At 38.0% G+C, this 20,564-nt stretch overlaps 1 protein-coding gene across 1 annotated transcript in view; it reads right to left on the reverse strand.

The window, feature by feature from the left end:
• Positions 1–4,101: 4,101 nt before the first annotated feature.
• LOC131858955 (uncharacterized) overlaps positions 4,102–20,564 on the reverse strand; it is a 75,246-nt gene continuing 58,783 nt past the window's right edge. The window contains exons 6-7 of the mRNA XM_059212452.1: positions 4,407–4,644; positions 4,102–4,193 (exon numbers count right to left, since the gene is read on the reverse strand). Of these exons, the coding sequence (XP_059068435.1) occupies positions 4,102–4,193; positions 4,407–4,644 (330 nt within the window). The remainder of the gene's footprint in view (positions 4,194–4,406; positions 4,645–20,564) is intronic.

Raw genomic sequence — 20,564 nt, forward strand, 5'->3', positions numbered from 1 at the left:
GTTCTTCACTTACCTACGTGATGACACACTTCCTCCTAACCAATCAAACAACCAATGAAAAAACCTTTATCCGCCAAACCGCTTGATATACCATCATTGTCGAAACCCTATATAGGCGAAGTCTTGATGGTACTCTCCTTTGATGTTTGGAATAAGGTGAGATAACAAAAGCCTTGGAAGAGATACATGAAGGAATTTGTGGGGCTCACTCAAGCGGTCCTTCACTAGCAAAGAAAATCATGCGAACTAGATACTATTTGTCCTCCATAAAAAAAGACTCCTACTACTTTGTCAGAAAGTGCAAGAAGTGCTAAGCTCACAGAGATCTGATACATGCCCCAGCATAGGAATTGCAACCTATCACAACACCATGACCCCTTTTGTCAATGGGGACTTGACCTTGTGGGTAAAATCCATCCATCTTCATCCAATGATCATAAATTTATCATTACTGCCATAGAATACTTCACAAAGTAAATCGAAGTCGTTCCACTCACCCAAGTCATCCGCAAGAAGATCACCTCATTCATCCTCAATTACATCATCTGTCAGTATGGTGTACCCCTATCCATCATCACAGATAATGGGATCCCTTTCAAAAATCAAGATGTCTGTGAACTCTGTGAGAAGTTTCATATCCAACACCATTTTTCCACTCCATATTACCCACAAGGCAATGATCAAGTCGAAGCATCCAACAAGAATATATTGAGCATCCTCAAAAAGATAATCAATGATGTTGGCCATGATTGGCACATTCGTTTGAATCCAACACCATGGGCATATCAAAGTAGCATTCGAACCCCTACATGCACAACCCCCTACTCACTGGTTTATGGAGCAGAAACCATCTTGCCTATTGAGGTTGAATTACCATATCTACGGGTCTCCTTGCACAATCTCATAGATGATGAAGAATACTAAGTCTCACATCTTCAAGACTTGGAACCGCTTGATGAAGAGCGACAAGTTGCCTACAATCACTTAAAAGCCTATCAGTAGTTCATGAGCAAAAGCTACAATCATAGGGTCAAACCTCGCACATTTGAAGTAGGAGATCTTGTTCTCAGGGAGAATCCTCGCAATCAACCAAACAAAGAACACCAGGGCAAATTTGAATCCAATTGGCTGGGTCCATATGTCATCAGTGTTGTCTTCGGGTTTGGGGCATATCAGTTAGCCACTTTAGAAGGAGAACCACTAGCAGATCCGATCAACAACATGCATCTCAAAAGGTTTCATACATAAGCTGTGCAGAGCATCAAGCTCATCTAATATCAGAAAATACCAAAAACATTCAAAAAACAATCTTGAAAAAAATACAAAAATACAAAAAATCAAGAAAATAGTAAAGAAAAATCATTCATCCAAATAGTGAAAACCACTCTGGTGGCACCTTGGGTAAGTACGGTGGTGAAAACCTGGCAAACAGGCGCCATTCGTAAAGGCTATAGCTCCATTGTCTTTCAGACTTGTTGCGATCACATCCATTGTATCCATTCACCCATCATTTATACCATGGCTTATTATATTTACAATCAGGGTTGTTACTTCATGTGTCTCGCATCACGCTTTCATACCGACATCCAACTGGGGGAAAATGTTCTTAAACCTACTAATGGAAGTGGATTCTCCATTACTTGTGATTCATTGAGTTTCTCATTCAAAAATATCTTTACATAATACCAAAAACATTCATAAAATCTTCAAAAAAATCCCAAGAACATTTGCAAAAAGTCCTAAAGAAAATACCAAAAACATTTACAAATATTCAAAAACTCCAAAAACATGACAAAAACATCAAAAATCAATCAAAAACATTGCAATGTATATTATTCCTTGTACATACACATCGCAAAAGACACAAAACAACATTTTGAGCTACTCAAACAATGACCACCTATCAAATCAACCAACCAATCAAAACATTTGCACACAACCGTCTTCACAAGGATGCATCCTTCCCCATAAACAAGACACGATAACATTTTATTTGACAAGAAAATTCGGTTTGGCTGATAAGTACTTGGTCGATTTTTTATTTTTATTTATTATTTATTTATTTATTTATATCAAGTTCCTACGCTACTCCAGGATACCCACAAGTGATTAGAGTAGCCAAGATGGTTCCTGCTTTCTTTTTCTTTGTTTTCTATCTGCGGATTGTTCCAATGAAGTTTTGGGGCATATACTAATGGTGTCTACGTGGGAAGTTTAGTAAGCTACGTGATCCTATGTAAAAATACAATCATAGATCACTATGGCTTACTGACTACAGAGTATACCTCAACCATTTGTACATGAACCAGAATGGAGGGGATCATTCCTTGTCTACGATGTTTGCTTATAGGTGAAATGCTCAACTGTGGTTTTTGATACTTCAGCCAAGATCGATACTACCATGCTCGATGATGAAAATTAAGCACTGTGAATAAACCATGGATCGCCATTTCATCTCATCTATTTATATTGTATTATGTTGCATATCACCCATCCATTTGCTCATTCATTATTCATATCTGTCATTCACATGCAATTAATTTAGGTTTCTATGAGAAAGCTAAGCCTATAAAACTGTCTTGGGTACAATCACGACAGAGTTCTCTGATACATCATCTCACATCTCCATTCCATATCTGCATTTTCTCACCAACTTGACATTCATATATCATGTAGGAATGACATTATCATTTAGTTGCTTTCATTTAATCATTTAAGTTCATTTATTATCAGTTAGTTGCATTAAGTGCATTCATTCATTATCATGTACTTGCATTAGGTGCATTTTATTTATTAAGTGCATTCATTACCATTTAGTTACATTTTAATCATTAAGTTGTATTCATTTAATCATTAAGTGCATTCATTCCTTCATTTAGTTGCATTTCAAATCATTCCATCATTTAGCTGCATTAAGTGCATTCATTCAGTCTTTCATTTAGTTGTATTTTATTTATCAAGTACATACAACTCCATAAGTGCATTCATTTGCTCATTTAAGTGCATTCATTTTATGCATTTAAATACATTTGTTTATTCATCAATAAGTGCATTCATTCCTTCATTTAAAGTTCATTCATTATCATTTAGTTGCATTTCAAATCATTTCATTCATTTAATCATTAAGTGCACTCATTCCTTCATTTAAAGTACATGTATTATCATTTAGTTGCTTTCATTAACTCATGAAAGTGCATTCCTTATCATTTAAGTGCATTCATTTTATTCATTTAAGTGCATTTATTTATCCATTTAGTGCATTCATTTAAAAACATACATGACATTTTTATAAACATTTCATTCATTTAGATTCATCTTAAAAATGCATAGTTTACTCATGTAATCCATATCACCATCTCATCATTTCAACATGTATAGTATTATCTATCAAATTTCATTATTCATTATCTAATCTCATCATTTAGCATAAATAATTGTCATTTCATCACATTTATATCATTACAAAAGCATCATCCATCTATTAACCCGCATCCAAATGTTAGCAAATCATCCATATCATACATATAGAAATCATATCATCAACATGTACATCTATAAAGTAAACATCTCCATATCATGAATTTAAACATAAATCATATCATCATCCTGCATAAAGAAAATATATCATCACATGGATCCATATCATATCATCACCACAAAAATGAGATCTCATCATATATCGCATCAAAAAGAATACATGTATCAGAATACAATGATGTCCAAAATATCATCTACCAAGAGCCATCCAAGTATCAGTCTAATAACAATGTAACAATGCATATAAACACCTCAAATGACACTCTAGCCAAATGCAGCTCCCCCACCACCCTCACCATCTCGCCGAGGAGGACCCATTACACCACCATTGCTCCGACCCCTATGTGACCGCTCTGATCTTGCCCGCCACATCTGGGAAAAGCTCATCGCTCGCTGACTACTCGGTACCACCTACTCATATAATCCCTGCTAGTAATCTATCTTCTCCTGAGTCTGCCGCATCTCCCTCAACACATCCCTAGTCGGACCCTGTCCCTGTTCTCCCACCACAACTCGCCCTCTATCCTGTAGCTCCCTCAATATATGCACTACATCATCTCTCTCTCACACAACTACAGTCAACTTGGCCTCCCATGCAAAAAGATGGACATCCCTGGCTGCAATCTCTGCATCTCTTTCCTCCAACTGTGCCTCGACTGCTATCAGGTGAGGCGACAACCATAATATCATAAAATCTCACAGGTCTCCCTCTCCCTCACCTACGACTCCCTGTCCCATCTCCATTGGCTCTTCTCCACCACCTATGGCTCCCTATCCCATCTCCATCGCCTCATCACCACCCTCTCCACCACCGACATCTCTCCCTCCCACTCTTGCTTCTCCCTATGATAGTCGTAAAGGCTACCCACCTTTGCCTCTCCTTTGTAACCATCCTCCTCCACCACCTCCACCTCCAAATCTACCTCCATCCCCAAAACCACCTCCCCCACTACCTCCACCACCTCCTCCTCCTCCTCCTCTTCCAAAACCTCCCCCATCTGCTCCACCTCCACCTACTCCTCCTCCTCCAAAACCTCTGCCACCCTTGTCTAATCTCCTCCTCCTCCCCTGTCCCAGTGCTCTATCATCCTCAAACGGTGGTATGGGCTGTGCAGGATCTCAAATCCATGAAATTAGATGAGTGACACGATACTGTGTATTCTCCTTTGTCACCCCCGCATCTACAATCTCTAGCCTCATCTGCCATGGTCTCGCCTGTAATGTCTGGAACTCCACAAGGGCCTGATCATAGCACAAAACTGACCCCCATTGAAATCTCTCCCTCACTACTCGTGCATACTCCCCCGAACCCCTCAGCATACTCTTCCTCCGCCCAAATTGTCTCATCACTCTCCCTGGCAACTATCTCTCCATAATATGGGATGTGTGACCAATCAAAAATTGAGTCACATATATATACGGTAAGGCCTCTCCATCATCATCCCAAGGCTCACAAACAGTGTACGACCTCCATATGACCCTATCTAAGTCATCTAAAGCATGCCGCCAAAACTCCAACTTCCCCAAACGGGGCTGGGTCATCAAACCTCCATACAGAAATACATAGGGTTGATTTATCGCCCTAAACCTCATACATACTGACCGTGTGATTGGCAAGTACTCCCAAGCCCAGATATGTAACAAAGTAATCCCTACACCTAGTGATCTACTCTCTCGATACATTTCCTCATGCAAATCCCTATAGAGATGTGCCAACACACATGGCCCCCATGCATAGCAGGTCCCCTCTATCACCATATGCTCTAATACCTGGCCCCACCCAATGACCAATCCATGCGAACGTCGATTGAGGCAAAGCAAACCCCCGATGATACCTGCTAGTACTGATGGTAGTGGCTCATAGAGTGCCACTATGTCCTCCCACGCCACAGAGCCATCCTTAATGTATATATCCTTGACAAATATAATCTATACGACTGTCATCCCCAAGTGGCGATCATACGTCATGAGCTTCCCTCTAATTGGGATATGCAGTATCCTCCAAACATCCTCCAGTGTCACAGTCATCTCTCCCATCGCCAAATGAAAGGAGCATGTCTTGTTGTGCCATCACTCGGCCAATGCTGTCAATAAACCGCGATTCGTCTGAATCACGTGTAGGTGCATCATATCATATAACCCGACTGCACACACAATCTATCTCCAACTCTGACAACCGCTCACGCAGCTCATGTGTCATAGGATGTCGCTCTCACATCTGTAAGACAGGAAGATCTTCCTACCCATATCAACAAATATCAGTTATTTTGCTACAAACTTTCTTAAGTTTCAACCTAGACTATCAATAGATACTTTTTTAATCAAGTATCTCCGGGTCTCAATAGGTAATCAATTATGGCAATCCTAGACTACAATAGGTATTTATCACAATGACCTAGTCTCAATGGGGCTGCTATGATTCACCAAAATAACCAATCAATCAATCAACACAAGCATCAAGTGATATTTTATCTACCATTGGGACATCTATCACAATTGCGCCACTCTACTCACAATAGCGCTACAACTGAAGCACAAACACGCTAGAATAACAATAGCGCTATAAAAGCTATACAATTGCGTTATTTAATAACACAAGTGCCACAACAACCACTCAACAATGCTAGTACTACAAAGGCGCTACATTGACAACAACGCTAAAATGACTATGCAAAAGTGCCATTGCGGCACCATAGCGCTACTTTATGCGACAAAAGCGCTAAAACACAGGTCTAGTGCTATTGTCTTCCTTGGACTTTGACACTTGAAAAAACATGCTAAAAATGCATCAAAAGCAAAATTAAACATTTTTGTACCAGTGGTCCGTAGTCCTCTGACCGCTGGTATTGGCAGATCTGCTCTAACCGGTGACTGTTGCTCACTCCTTCGCCCAAGGTCACTATCATAGCTTCGAACTGTCAGGGAGATAGGTGCAAATGAGATAGTTTTACCCCTTCCCCTCCAAATATACACCCCCAGCCCTAACCCTACTTCACCCCACTCACTGCCATGGTCCCTGTGAGCTTCGGAAGCCTCTTATTTCTTCGTATTCACTATGTCTTCTTCCATTCTTTCACCATTATTTCTAATTTCTTCTATTCTACCTCCCCCCAACTTCTTTCTCTTTTTCGAGAGATCACCTGATTTAAAAAAAAAAAATTGGCCCATCTCTTGAGGGGGCATACCACCCACTAAATTAACATTTCTGGGGCATATTTCTCATACCTATCTTTCTTTCTTTGAAATGACGCGATAAACCGCATTGTCTCAAAGAGGGGAAAATGTAGACACATAAATCTGTCCACTTAATTAAATAAATATTTAGTATTTATTTGATTATTTAAACCATCAATCAACAATAATATTTAATTAAATCATCTTAAACCTCTTCTTCTATTAATTAAATAAATTATTGAATTTATTTAAATTAATTCATTAAACCACACTCTAACACTTAATTAAATGAATAAAGCATATTTGTTTAAATTAACCCCTTTCCTCATTTAAATGTTTATTTAAATCCCTAAAAACCCTCCCACTTGCATTCTCCTACAAATGCAAGTTGCATAAACAAATAGATTTTATTTTTAAATAAAATCCTATTTTCTCTCACCCACCAAACCCACTTGCCTCCTAAACCCCTTCTAGATTCTTCTAATCCATTCCAATTTAGCCTAATTCATCTCCTAATTATTGTCACATTCCTAAGCAAGGAGAAGTCACTTCTCAAAGCCTCCAAATTCTTTGAAATGCATTAAAGGCTTTTATTCTTCAAGAAGTTAACCCCCAAAGTCTTCCAAACCATTTACGACTCTTACATAACCATTAATGGTTAACTCAACTTACCCACATGGTTAGAGGCTTTCCCTCTAACTCAACCCTCATTTAACTCAGGGGTCTCTTCAAGCATTCATTGCTTTGACCAAGGTTATCCCCATTAACTCTTGCACAAGAGTTTATCCATTGGATAAAGGCATTATTAATTGGATAAAAGCTTTATCCACTAACTCAAGCCTAACCAAACCCGCCTAGGGTAACCTTCATGTCATCTCAAGCATTTAATGCTTCTTTCCTCTCCTCTCAAGCCATCTCATGTTGACACTTGCCATCACGGGGTTGGGTTGAAAGCCATCACATGGATCACAAACCCATCAATCCTAGCCCTTCACAAGCTCACTCAATCTTGACCATCCATTTCCCCATTTCCCCTATAAATAGAGCTCTCATTATTCATTTCCAGGATCAGAAGTCTTTTGTGCATCAAGCTTATAGTCATTTTAGAGAGCATTAAGAAGAATTTGCATTGTTATTATACTAAGATTCACATAGACTAATTAGAAGCTTTCTCATAGTAAATCATTCACACTTGCATAATCATTTGTTTTCATTTTTACAACCAGCTTGAATCTTCATATGACATCCATGGATAGTGCTAAAAGCTGAGATCTACACTCATGTGGGACTTGGAGAGGAGAGGAACAAGGGAGGAACATATATGAGCATTTTGGGGGGTTTTCTTTCCCTTTTTTTGTTTATGTATGCTCTTTATTGTGTGCTTTATATCTCCCTTGATATGCCTCTTAAGATTTTTAAGTTCATTTGTATTTCATTTTGGTTGTAACTAATCTACTGACATTTGAACTTGTGTTTTGTGCCTTGTGCCCCTTTTGCCTTGCATCAGTTACGTTATTGAAGCATCATGCCAAACCAAGAACAAAAGAACTATGGACAGTTAGTAGTATCAATCATGAAGCAATATTAGATATGTTGAGGGTAAGAGATGACTCTTGAAGCACACTTGAGTAGCATATGTAGCTCGTACCATATGGGATAGGTATGATAATTATGATGATTATGAATTTTAAAGCTTAAGAATATTCTGCTACATTAATGCAATATATTTATTTGTTTAGTTAAGAAACTTAGTTTTTTTCATGTCTTGGGAATGTAGGGGTTAGGAAAATAGTGGAAAAATCTAATTCAACTACCAAATAAAAGAAGTGAGTTTGTTATTTTGGTTGGAGACTCTAAGGAATGGAAGGTACAATGCATTAATAATAACAACATCCTAATGGTTCATTAGGGTTGTCCCAGGTTCATTAGGACTACCCTATTTTGATTTCAAAGAATGATCATAAAACTATGTTGTTCATGTTGCTTATGTAGGTATTCATTTATATGCAGGGACTGCTCTACACAATCTTAGAGTAGGACACGAGCATATCAAAGGAACACGTATTAGTTGTGTATCTAAGATATCTTGATAGTAGGATGCATTGATACATACTCGTACATGATGACATTGATGTACTTGTATTGATGATATATGATGTATTTGTACATGAGTACATTGATGTAGTTTTATTGATGATATACAATGTATTTGTACATGAGTATATTGATGTAGTTGTATTGATGATATACGATGTATTTGTACATGAGTACAATGATATACTTGTATTGATGATATATACAATGAATTTGTACACTGGTACATTGATGTAGTTATGTATGTTCATTGATGTCAAATGCATGTGATGGTAATTATATGTCTAAAATGTATGCAAATTATGATGAAAAAGATGCATAAATTAACAAATGAAAAATGACGATTATGATCATTAGGATTGGTCTATATTTATCATTTTCATCCTCATTAATATTTTGTTACCTAGTTGCCCTACATTCTTTAGGGTTGTCCTTGGTTCATTATGGCTTAATATAGGCTAGTTAGTTTATATTTATACTTTTCATCCTCATTATCATTTTGTTACTTGGCTTCCCTACATTCATTAGCGTTGTCCTAGGTTCATTAGGGCTTAATATAGGCTTGTTAGTCTACATTTATCCTTTTTATTCTCATTATCATTTTGTTACCTAGCTACCGTACATTTATTAGGGTTGTCTTAGGTTCATTAGGGTTTTTGTAGGTTCATTAGGGTTGTCCTAGGTCAATTAAAACTAACAATTAGGTGCCATAATGAATAGAACAAAAATTAGTCCACCTTGCAACTTTGCATTACATGCATTTGACAATTTTTACATTAACAAAACAATTATTGCACTAGTAAAATGGTTTCGAGTCTTGAAAATATGAGATAGGTTATTGTAGAGGATCCTCACATGACCCTGTAGGTTCAAATGAATCATTTGTATGTACCCCAAATTCTGAGAAACAACCTGTCAAAGTTTGACAATTTTTTGAACTTAGGATACTTAAGAGACAACACCACTACAATATGGCCCTGAACATTCGAGTGAAAGAAAAATAGGAGAATGCTTAGAATAAAACCACATATCTAGACCTGTTCACACTAATATTTCATGCCCACGATGAACAGAACAAAAATTAGGCTACCTTGCAACTTTTCATTGCATGCATTTGATGATTTTTGTATCAACAAAAAAATTGTTGCCCTAAGAAAATGGATTCAAGTCTTGAAAATCAGATATAGGTTATCATAGAGGGTTATCACATGACCCCATAGGTTTAAACATATTATTTGTATGTACCTCAGATTTTGAGAAACAACCTATCAAAGTTTGAAATTTTTTGAGCTTAGGGCATTTAAGGGACAACGCTGCTAGAGTATGGCTCTGAACATTCGAGTGAGTTTGCAAGAAAAATAAGAGCATGCCTAGCGTAAATACACCTACCTAGACATGTTCGCATTGATGGTTTGTTCCCATGATTAACAAAATAAAAATTAGGCTACCTTGCAACTTTGCATTACATGCATTTGATATTTTTTGCATCAACAAAAAAATTGATGCCATAGGAAAATGGTTTCAAGCCTTGAAAATATGAGATAGGTTATTGGAGATGGTCCTCACATGACCATCCAGGTTTAAAAGGATCATTTGTATGTGCGCCAAATTTCGAGAAATGACAAATCAAAGCTTGACAATTTTTTGAACTTAGGACACTTAAGCGACAATGCTACTATAATATGGCTCTGAACATTTGAGCGAGTTTGAAAGTAAAATAGGAGCATGCCTAGCATAAAAAACACCTATCTGGATATGTTCATATTGGCAGTTCATTCCCATGACAAACATTAAAAAAACCAGGCTACCTTGAAACTATGCATTGCATGCATCTAATGATTTTTGCATCAATAGAAAAATTAATGCCCTAGGAAAATGGTTTTGAGTCTTGAAAATTTGAGATAGGTTATTAGAGAGGGTCCTCAGTGAAGTAGCACCCAAAGACACAAATGAAGCAAAAAAGAGTCTAATATCACCCATGAGGTGAAAATGATCATATGTAATAGGTTGATAGGTTTGTGAGTCAATAAGACCCAATTGATCTAAGGCATTGGCATGGTTGCATTTTATAAGACACCATGGACAAATGACCATGTGAATTAGTAGGAGTCTAGGCCTGAGTAAGGAAAATAAATATTGGTCTTAGAAACATCAAACCAATCCTTGGAATAGGTCGAATACACCTTGGAGTCACCAAATTTGAAAAGTGCAAGTTGACAACTTTTGTTGTCATTGCAAAATGTTGTAAAAAGGGGTAACTAGTCCTCCAATGGTTCCAAAGTTTGAAAAGTGGTTGGAATATATTATGCTCACATGGATTGATTCCAAGGCTTTTGTTGGTGTTGTTGAAATTGGTAATGTTTTGGATTTTGGAGCAATACAATATATTTGGAGTTTCCTAAAATTTTGCGTGTTTGATGTTCTTTTCTGATCGATGTGGATTGGTGGGTGCTTGAAAAAAATTGGATGAGTTAGGTAAGTCTCTTAAATATCATTTGAATCAAGTTTGAGGTCTTGTAACAATCAGGTTGTAGAGATCCATCAAAAACTAACCAGACTAGTCACAAACCCTGCCGACACTTAGGGTTTTACTGAAAAGATGCCCTTAATTTGACATTTTCACTAGAGGACCAAACAACCTATGGTAAAATGTTAGAGGGGCCATTGTACCATAATATTTTGGTGTTGGTTTCTAGTGAGGCTCCAAGCCCGAAGAGATTGAATTGACCCTAGGCGAGCATCTCTATGTGGCCGCTTGAACAAAAGAACTGAAAATCACTTGCAGTAGACAAAGAAGGTGGGATCAAGTCTTGAAACCTTGGATTTGGTAGTTTGACACATTACCCCACCTTGCTGAAGTGTTTACTTAGTTGGGGGACTAATAAAAGGGGTACTTTCTTTGTAAATTAGGCCTAATTGGCTTAATTAGGTCTGGAAGGATAGTAAGGATATAGACCTTTCAAACTTGTGGTTAGGGTCTAAGACTTTGGGAAAATTGTGTAACTTGATAAGGGTATCTTAATCTACCCTTCATTTGTCTTATCCTTTGGAATTTCATTAAGTTGTGTGTGGAGAACTCAACCAATAGGGCTACTAGTCTACTGGTAGGGCTACCAGACAAATAGGATAGTTGTGAGACAAGTACCCCCTAACACATTTGATAGTCAGATCTTATGGATGTTTTGTGTTGGTTGGAACACCAATAGACAAAAATCCAATAGGTTTGCATTCCACCAGTACTAGAAGATACTAAACCGGTATGGATCTGGTCACACAAATTCTTGTGTGAGTTGAGTACTTGGTAGGTGTGTTGTTTGACACCTTGAACAAACAAAAGAACTTAATTTGGACATAGTAGTTGTGGGTGAGATAAGGTTATCACCTAGTTGGTTGTGTGACTTTACATCATATTGGTATTAGAGCACAAGTTAGATCACTTGGGGAAAGTGATTTTTGGTGTATGTCCGTGGAAGAAAGTGAGGGAGAGGCTAGCAACATGCCTCCTAAGAGTATGTCTCAAGATGCCATCAAGAATTTTTTTGAATAGATGTTTGAAACTAGAGTGAGGGAGTTAGAGAAGGACAAAGGCAAAGGAAAGGAGGGTGAATGTGACTCTGATGAAGAAGCAAAATAGGGGGGAGAAGAAGAGACCCCAAGGTAGGAAGCTGAGTTACCTGCAGATTAGAGAGCATTTGTTGAGTTCCTAAAGTCCATTGGTAGAGAATCCTCATCAAGTAAAGATGACATCCCTATGTTTAGTGGGAAAATAAATGCAAAAGAAGTGATGGATTGGATTGAGGCATTGAACAACCATTGTGAATACAAAGAGACCCTTGAGAATAAGAAGGTTATCTTTGCTAAGTCCAAGATGAAAGGAGCAACACTCACTTAGTGGAATTACCTCCAAGGTGAGAGGGTGAAGGAAGGTAGAGGTATGATAACCTCATTGGATAAAATGTTGGCAAAATTGAAGGCACAATTCATCCCAGTAGACTATGAAGTCCAAGTCTACAAGAAGTTGCAAGGTTTGAGGCAAAAAGACCTTGATGTGAGTACATATATTGAGGAGTTCCATATGTTGAGTCTAAGGACCAAACACCATGAGGAGGAACCAGAGAAAGTGGCAAGATATCTTAGTGGATTGAAATATAGTATCCAAGATGTTGGAACCCTAAAATTTTCAAATTTTAGAGTTCCAGATTTATGCCAAAAAGCAGATTTCTATGCTCAATCATGTGTAACATCTATAATCAAGTAAGTTTGTTCAATTCTAACTGGCAGAGACTAGGTCTGATGCATCCATCAAGAGGTCAGCTCAAGGCATGTATATGTTTCACAAATTCTAGAATCAAGCCAGGTATACTTTTTCGAACCCTAATTCTTTTTCATCTCAACATTTTAGGCCAAATTAACTATTCCTTTGTATTTCACGTATATCTCAAGACCTACATTTTGAATTTCGAATTCATATGAGATTATTTGATATGTTTTCTAAAGGCAAATCTAAATTCAGAGCTTTTCAGTCAGATGTTAGTAAATCGTTTTGCAGGAGCATAACTGAAGAACATGGAGTTGCGTCAAAAGAGGGAAAGCCTTTATCCCACATTGTTTGTGGGATAGGCTCTTTTAACACTTAATCCAAAGTGGCTCGTATGATAACTGTCGAAAGACAAATGGCTTTTGGCGTGAAGAAGATTGAACCCAGTTGACCCCATGCATACAAACGTGCATCTTGAGGCAGCCAAAGTTTTATGTCAGACTGGAGAGGATGGAGGCTAAAGATCGAGCAAGTCAGACATATCTAATGATTGTCAGATGATCCAACGATGGTCGCTATACCACAATGAGAAACAACTCATCGGTTAATCCTCATGACTTGGTGACTAAGCACGTACGGAAAAGGGGAGGTTAACGAGCATGAAAGTTCAAGATTGATCCAACGGTGGTCGTTATACCGCAATAGGAAGTTGCACGACCTATATCCCCCGTGACATAGCGACTGCCAAGGTGGCAGATGAGGTGTCATCCCAGTGGATCTGCAAGAGAATCAGGATGTGCCACGTGGCGGAGCGCAGAAGAAGAACTTAGGTCCAAGTGGTGGGTAGGAGCATCCACGAGAAAACCAAAGAGTGACACATGATACAGATGGATAAAGAGAAGAGAGAGTCGCTCAAGCAAGGTTAAAGGCCGAGCAAATAAGGAAGATCAGACGGTCGGGCGAGTTGATCCGACGGTGGTCGCTATACCATGATCGGAAGATGTGCGATGTTTATTCACCGCGACATGGTGACCGAGTGGTGGGGCCCGCTAAGGAAGTAGTTCAGAGGAGATAACGTGCGAGCAATTTGGAAAAGGCGTGGCGACCGAGTGGTGGGGCCCACTAAGGAAGCAGTTCGGAGGAGATAACGCGCGAGCAGGCTAGAAAAGATCTAACGACTGTCGTTGATCCGCTATGTAGAGATGCACGATGAATATCCATCGCGGATCAATGACAATGAAGAGTTAAAGTTGAGGTGGGTCAGGCGGTGCTGAGATGGTAAAACCAGGTATTGCCCAAGGTGATCCGCGATCGAACCAGAAGAAGACACGTGACGGGGTGAAGAATAAAAAATCATAATTAAATGTATAACTTAGACTACAAGGGGAAAATACGTTCTTATTGTATGGGCGGAATATTAACTCATGAATTTCATAAAAGGGAAGTATATTCTCTACTTTATGTTATTATTTGAAAGTGCATTAAAGATGAATTTTATGTGTATTTATCCTGAATAAAGTGCTCTGAATATATATTTAAGGATAAAGCATTATTTTATATGAATGGATGCTATGTTTGCAAAATATTTTTAAAGGGAAATACTTTGGTTTTAATGAATTATTTTAAACAAGTATTTTCAAACTAAAATCTAAAGTGGAATATGTTTTATTTTCAAATCAAGGAATCTGATTGGCTTATCTTGTGTGTAGAAAATAATGAGAAGATGATGAATAATTGCTAAGGAATTTTATCGAGGCGGAGAATAGAAGACACGTTATTAAAGCATCATTTAGTATTTTTAGGGTTCTCATTTGTAATTATTTATTAAACCAAAGGGTGTGTCCTTTGGAGGGAAACTGTCTGTAACTCCCTTCTATGTATGAAAGGGTGTGTCCTTTCATATATGCCTTTTGATTCACATACTTATAGGGAGTCATTTTTGTATGTAATAGGAAGGTCATAGGAACAAGATACTTCTGTAAGGATTGAATATCATTTTGTATTAGAGAAGTCTATAGGAAGAAGAAGTATCATTTTGTGCAAGCAATCTGTAATGGAGTATCTGCAAGTGCAGCTTATGTATGCAATTATTTCCTGAAGATTAATATACAAGGTTCGCTGTTTCTTTTTCTAAATATTGTGTACACTTTTGTGTTGATGATTATCTTTATCCTCTTGATAAATCTGTTTATAGATTTGCTATGATGTGAATCACATGCCGTTGCATTAAGTGAAATATTGAGTTCTTATTGTTTGTGTAACACATACTGAACATTCATAGTTGATGATAAATTGTCTCTTGAGTTGATAAGATATTTTGTCCACAAAGTGTCATATATATCCCTGGATAGAGGCACTGGTATGTTATTAATCTTTCAAGGTTTTGATCTGTATGCATTCAAGGTCCTTGATAGAGAAGCGTTCTTCCCAAATCCTATATGAACTGATCTATGCAAATTTTATTTAAGTCCTGAAAGCAATCTCATTTTCAATATACATTCACAATCATTTATTTTCAAAGCATTAAGTTAAAGCACATAATAAAGCATAGTTGTAGAACAATAATTTGCCAGTTGTGTAAACTTTCTAAAAGGTTTAAATCCACTATAAATAACCTCTTTTGTGCTTGAGAGGACGAGGCATACCCACCTAGGTCCAGTGGAGCCTAAAGTGCAGAGGGGTTTGGTCTTTGACCATCCCTGTTCGTTGGCCAAGGATGATTGGACTACTTGAGGATTTGGAAAGTCTTTTGGTTTTCCAATCTGTGGTTTTGGGAACCAACACAAGATGAGATCAACATACTAGCACCGAAGACAGTGACCAAGTGCTTTCAACTAGAACTAAGAGTAGAGGAGAAGCTAAAGAGAAAGAATGATCATAATAAAAGAGGTAGAGGGGGCAAAAACTTCAGAGGCATAGGCCCTATGAATGGTAGAGGATAGAGTCCTAGGCCACAAGGAGAGGCTAATAAAGAAAGTCAACATGGAGATGGTAACACAAGAGGGGGTTTCAGAGGAACAAGACACAATCATAGAGGTAAATTTTGTGGAAGAAGCTCAGAGCCTTTCAAATGCTACAACTGCAATCAAGTAGGTCATACCGCAACTAAGTACTGTGAGATGACCGGATCAAGCTCCCAAGGGGAGAGGATAACACATTTGGTTCAAGACACTGATTATCAGAGTGTCAAATCACCTGATTCCTATGCACTTTTAGAGAGAGATGAAGCCTTGATGATAAGGAGAAAATTGTTGAAGGTACCAAGCAATATTGAACCTCCACAAAGGAAGACACTCTTCCAGACCACATGCAAAGAAGGAGTCAAGGTATGTAAGGTTATAATAGATTCAGGTTCAACTGAAAATTTTTGTATCCTTAGAAATGGTAGAGAAACTAAAATTGAGAAGAATTTCTCATCCATTTCCATATAAAGTTTCTTGGCTTACTAAAGGAAAACAAACCTCGGTAGAGGAGAAATCATGGGTTGAATTTCAAATAGGAGCATACAAAGACAAAATTCTATTTGATGTTGTTGAGATGGATGCCTGTCATCTTCTTTTTGGGAGGTCATCGTAATATGAACTCAAGGCCCATCATGATGGACACAAGAACACCTACTCCATCACCAAAGATGAAAAGGTGATTGAATTGATACCCTTGCCTGATAATAGTGAGGATTAGAAGAAGAAGGAGGCCAAGAGCATGATCATGGAAGGAAAAGAGTTCCTCAAGGCAATCAAGGAAGAAGGAACACCTTGTTTTGCAATTATTTCAGTACCAAGGTAAAAAGAAGAGCCCACTACAGATGGCAAGGTAGAAAAGAAAAGGGTGACAGTCCCTAAGGAGGTGAAGAAAATGTTGAGCAAATACCAGGACATAGTTGCAGAAGAGTTGCCAAGAACCCTACCACCAATAAGGGAGATAAGCCATTGAATTGACTTCATTCCCGGTGCCACCTTACCAAACAAGTCAGCCTACAAAATGACTTCCCAACAAAATGAGGAAGTTGCAAGACAGATCCAAGAGTTGCTTGATAAAAGTTTGATAGAGAAGAGCTTGAGCCCTTGTGCAGTCTCGGTTCTCTTAGCACCAAAGAAGGAGGGAACATGGAGATTATGCACTGATTCCTGGGCCATTAACAAGATAATCATCAGGTATAGATTCCCTATGCCTAGAATAGAAGATTTGCTTGATTGTTTAGGAGGTGCAAGATGTTATTCCAAGATTGATTTAAAAAGTGACTATCACCAATTAAGGATTAGGGCAGGTGATGAATGGAAAACTTCTTTTAAAACAAATGAAGGGTTGTATGAGTGGAGGGTGATGCCATTTGGGTTGTCAAATGTCCCTAGCACTTTCATGACACTTATGAATGAGGTGTTGAAGGAGTTCATTGGTAAGTTTGTCATAATGTATCTAGATGAAATCCCAATGTTTAGCAAGACAAAGGAGGAGCACCTAAAACATTTGGATATGGTCTTGAGAAGGTTGAATGAAGAGAAACTAATGATAAACATGGAAAAGTGTGTGTTTTTGTAGGAAGAACTAAATTACCTTGGGTTTGTGATTTCTAGAGGAAATTATTAAATGGATGCTTATAAAGTGAATGCCATTCTCACATGGCCAACTCCTAGAACAATTGGTGATGTAAGGAATTTTCATGGCCTAGCTACCTTTTATAGGAACTTTATCATGAATTTTAGCCAGATTTGTGCTCCCATGTTAGAGACCATCAGGGTGGACAAAAGTGCAATTTTTCATGGACCAAGGAGGCAGATGAAACATTTGAAATGTTGAAGAAAAAGGTATCCCAGCAACCGGTTCTTACCTTACCTAATTTTGACAAAATCTTTCAAATTGAATGTGATGCAAGTCATTTGGCAATAGGTGTAGTAATCAACCAGGAAGGTAGACCAATTGCATTTTTTAGTGAAAAGTTGAATGATGCTAAAAAGAAATATTCTTCCTATGATTTGGAGATGTATGCATTAGTTCAAGCACTAAAGAAGTGGAGGCACTATTTTCTTCCTAAAGAGTTTGTTGTGTATACATACAATCAGACATTAAGCTTCCTAAATAGTCAGGAGAAATTGAGCCATAAACATATGAAGTGGGTTGAGTCCATTCACGCCTATACCTTTACAATCAAACACAAGAAAGGTGTCTCAAACAAAGTTGCAGATGCTCTTAGCAGGAGGGCACTAACAATTTCAGAAATCCAATTGGAGAGTGTAGGAGTTGATTCCCTCAAGGGTTTGTATGCTACAGATGAAGATTTCAAAGACATCTACAAGGTATGCATTGAGTTTGGTAGCAGGTATCATTTAGAGTATTCTGATTATTTGATTCAAGATGGTCTTATTTTCAAAGGATTCCAGTTATGCATTCCTAAATGTTCAATGAGGGATAACATAATTAAGGAGAAGCATAGTGGTTGCATGGGGGGACACTTTGGACTAGATAAAACTCTTGAGTTGCTGAGAAAATTTTATCACTGGCCTAAACTACAGACATATGTCAGAAAATTTGTGGATTCATGTGTGGTGTGGCAAAAGGCCAAGGGACAACAACAAATAACATGACTATACCAGCCATTGCCCATTTCTTCAAGACCTTGGGAAAGTGTGATCATGGACTTTGTGATGGGTTTGCTAAGAACTCAAAAAGGTTTTGACAATGTTTTTATGGTTGTTGACAGGTTTAGCAAGATGGCACATTTCTTGCCATGCAAGAGCACAAGTGATGCTACATAGGTTGCAAACCTTTTCTTTAATGAAGTTATGAGAATACATGGTTTACCCTTGAACATTATGTTAGACAAAGATGTGAAATTTGTAGGATATTTTTGGAGGACTTTATGGAGGAAGTTAGACACAAACTTGTATTTTAGTTCAGATTATCATCCCCAAACGGATGGCCAAACAGATGGCCAAACAAAAGTGGTCAATAGGTCACTCAGAAACTTGTTAAGGTGCCTCACTAAGCAGCATGGTGAAAAGTGAGATTCCATCATCTCCCAAGTAGAATATGCCTATAATGACTCTATTAATACGAGTACCGAAAGAAGCCCTTTCCAAATTGTCTATGGATTGAATCCAAGAGGTGTGCTGGAATTGAGAAACCTACCCTCAACTGAACATATCATTGCTTGTGGAGAAGAATTTGCTAAAGGGATAAAGGAGATTCGTGACCAAGTTAGGATGCAATTGTAGAGAAGTACAAAGAAGTACATGGAGGAGGCTGACAGAAGAAAGAGAGATGTGCAGTTCCAAGTTGGAGACATGGTATGGGCAAATCTGAAAAAAGAGATATTTCCAAAAGGAAAACACACAAATCTCATGATGAGAAAGGTTGGACCTTGTCAAATACTCAAGAAGTTTGGGAACAATGCATATGAAATCCAATTACCTTCAGATATAGGTATATCCTCAATCTTTAATATTGCAGATCTGACACCATTCAAAGGTACAATGCAGGAAGATGGTACATTCCCAATGGAAAATGTTGTAGACAAACTGAAAGAATTTCCAAGTCAAGGGCCACCCAAACTTGAAAGGATATTGGACACCAATATTGTGAAGAAAAATAGGAATAAGGTCTACAAATAATACCTTGTCAAGTGGCAAGTACTCCCTGAGGTAGATGCAATATGGATGGATGAATACCAGATGGAGAGACATGGGACTACATTGCAGGAACTCATCTCAAGTGGACTAGTTGAGATTCAACCACCCAGGGAGTATGGTGCAGGAGCACCCAAAGACATAAATGAAGTCTACAAGAGTCTAATATCACCCATGAGGTGAAAATGATCATATGTAATAGGTTGATAGGTTTGTGAATCAATAAGACCCAATTGATGTAAGGCATTGTCATGGTTGCATTCTATAAGCCACCATGGACAAATGACCACGTGGGTCAGTAGGAGTCTAGGAATGAGTCAAGGAAATAAATATTGGTCTAAAAAACATTAGACCAATCCTTAGAATAGGTCGAATACACCTTGGAGTTGCCAAATTTGAAAATTGCAAGTTGACAACTTTTGTTGTCATTGCAAAATGTTATAAAAAGGGGTAACTAATTGTTGGTATGATTGTTGGCATTGCATGAAGATTGCATTGATGAAGTATAGTGTTGTCATTGATGTCAACAGCAGCTGGTATTGGAGTTGTATTGCAACTGGTAGTGATGCAGTAGTACAACTAGTAGTAGAGCAGTGATGGAAATTGTTCAACCCAACAATAAGAATAATAACTCTAGTTGAAGCCTCAACCCGAAGTTTGGACATTCATTTGGTAAAGTCACTATTTTCATAGCTAGTGTTCATTTGATTGTCAACCCAGGGATGTAATACTTGAAATGGGTCTGCACTATATATGTACTAAGTTCCTGTGACATCTATTCTGCATTACTGCAACAACTAACATTATGTGGAAAAGATAAGCAAGAATTGAAACTATAGAAAGGCTACAGGAAAACTTCCGCATAAATTCATAAAAGC

Source organism: Cryptomeria japonica, chromosome 10 (genome assembly GCF_030272615.1).
Source record: "Cryptomeria japonica chromosome 10, Sugi_1.0, whole genome shotgun sequence".
Classification (NCBI taxonomy): Eukaryota; Viridiplantae; Streptophyta; class Pinopsida; order Cupressales; family Cupressaceae; genus Cryptomeria; species Cryptomeria japonica.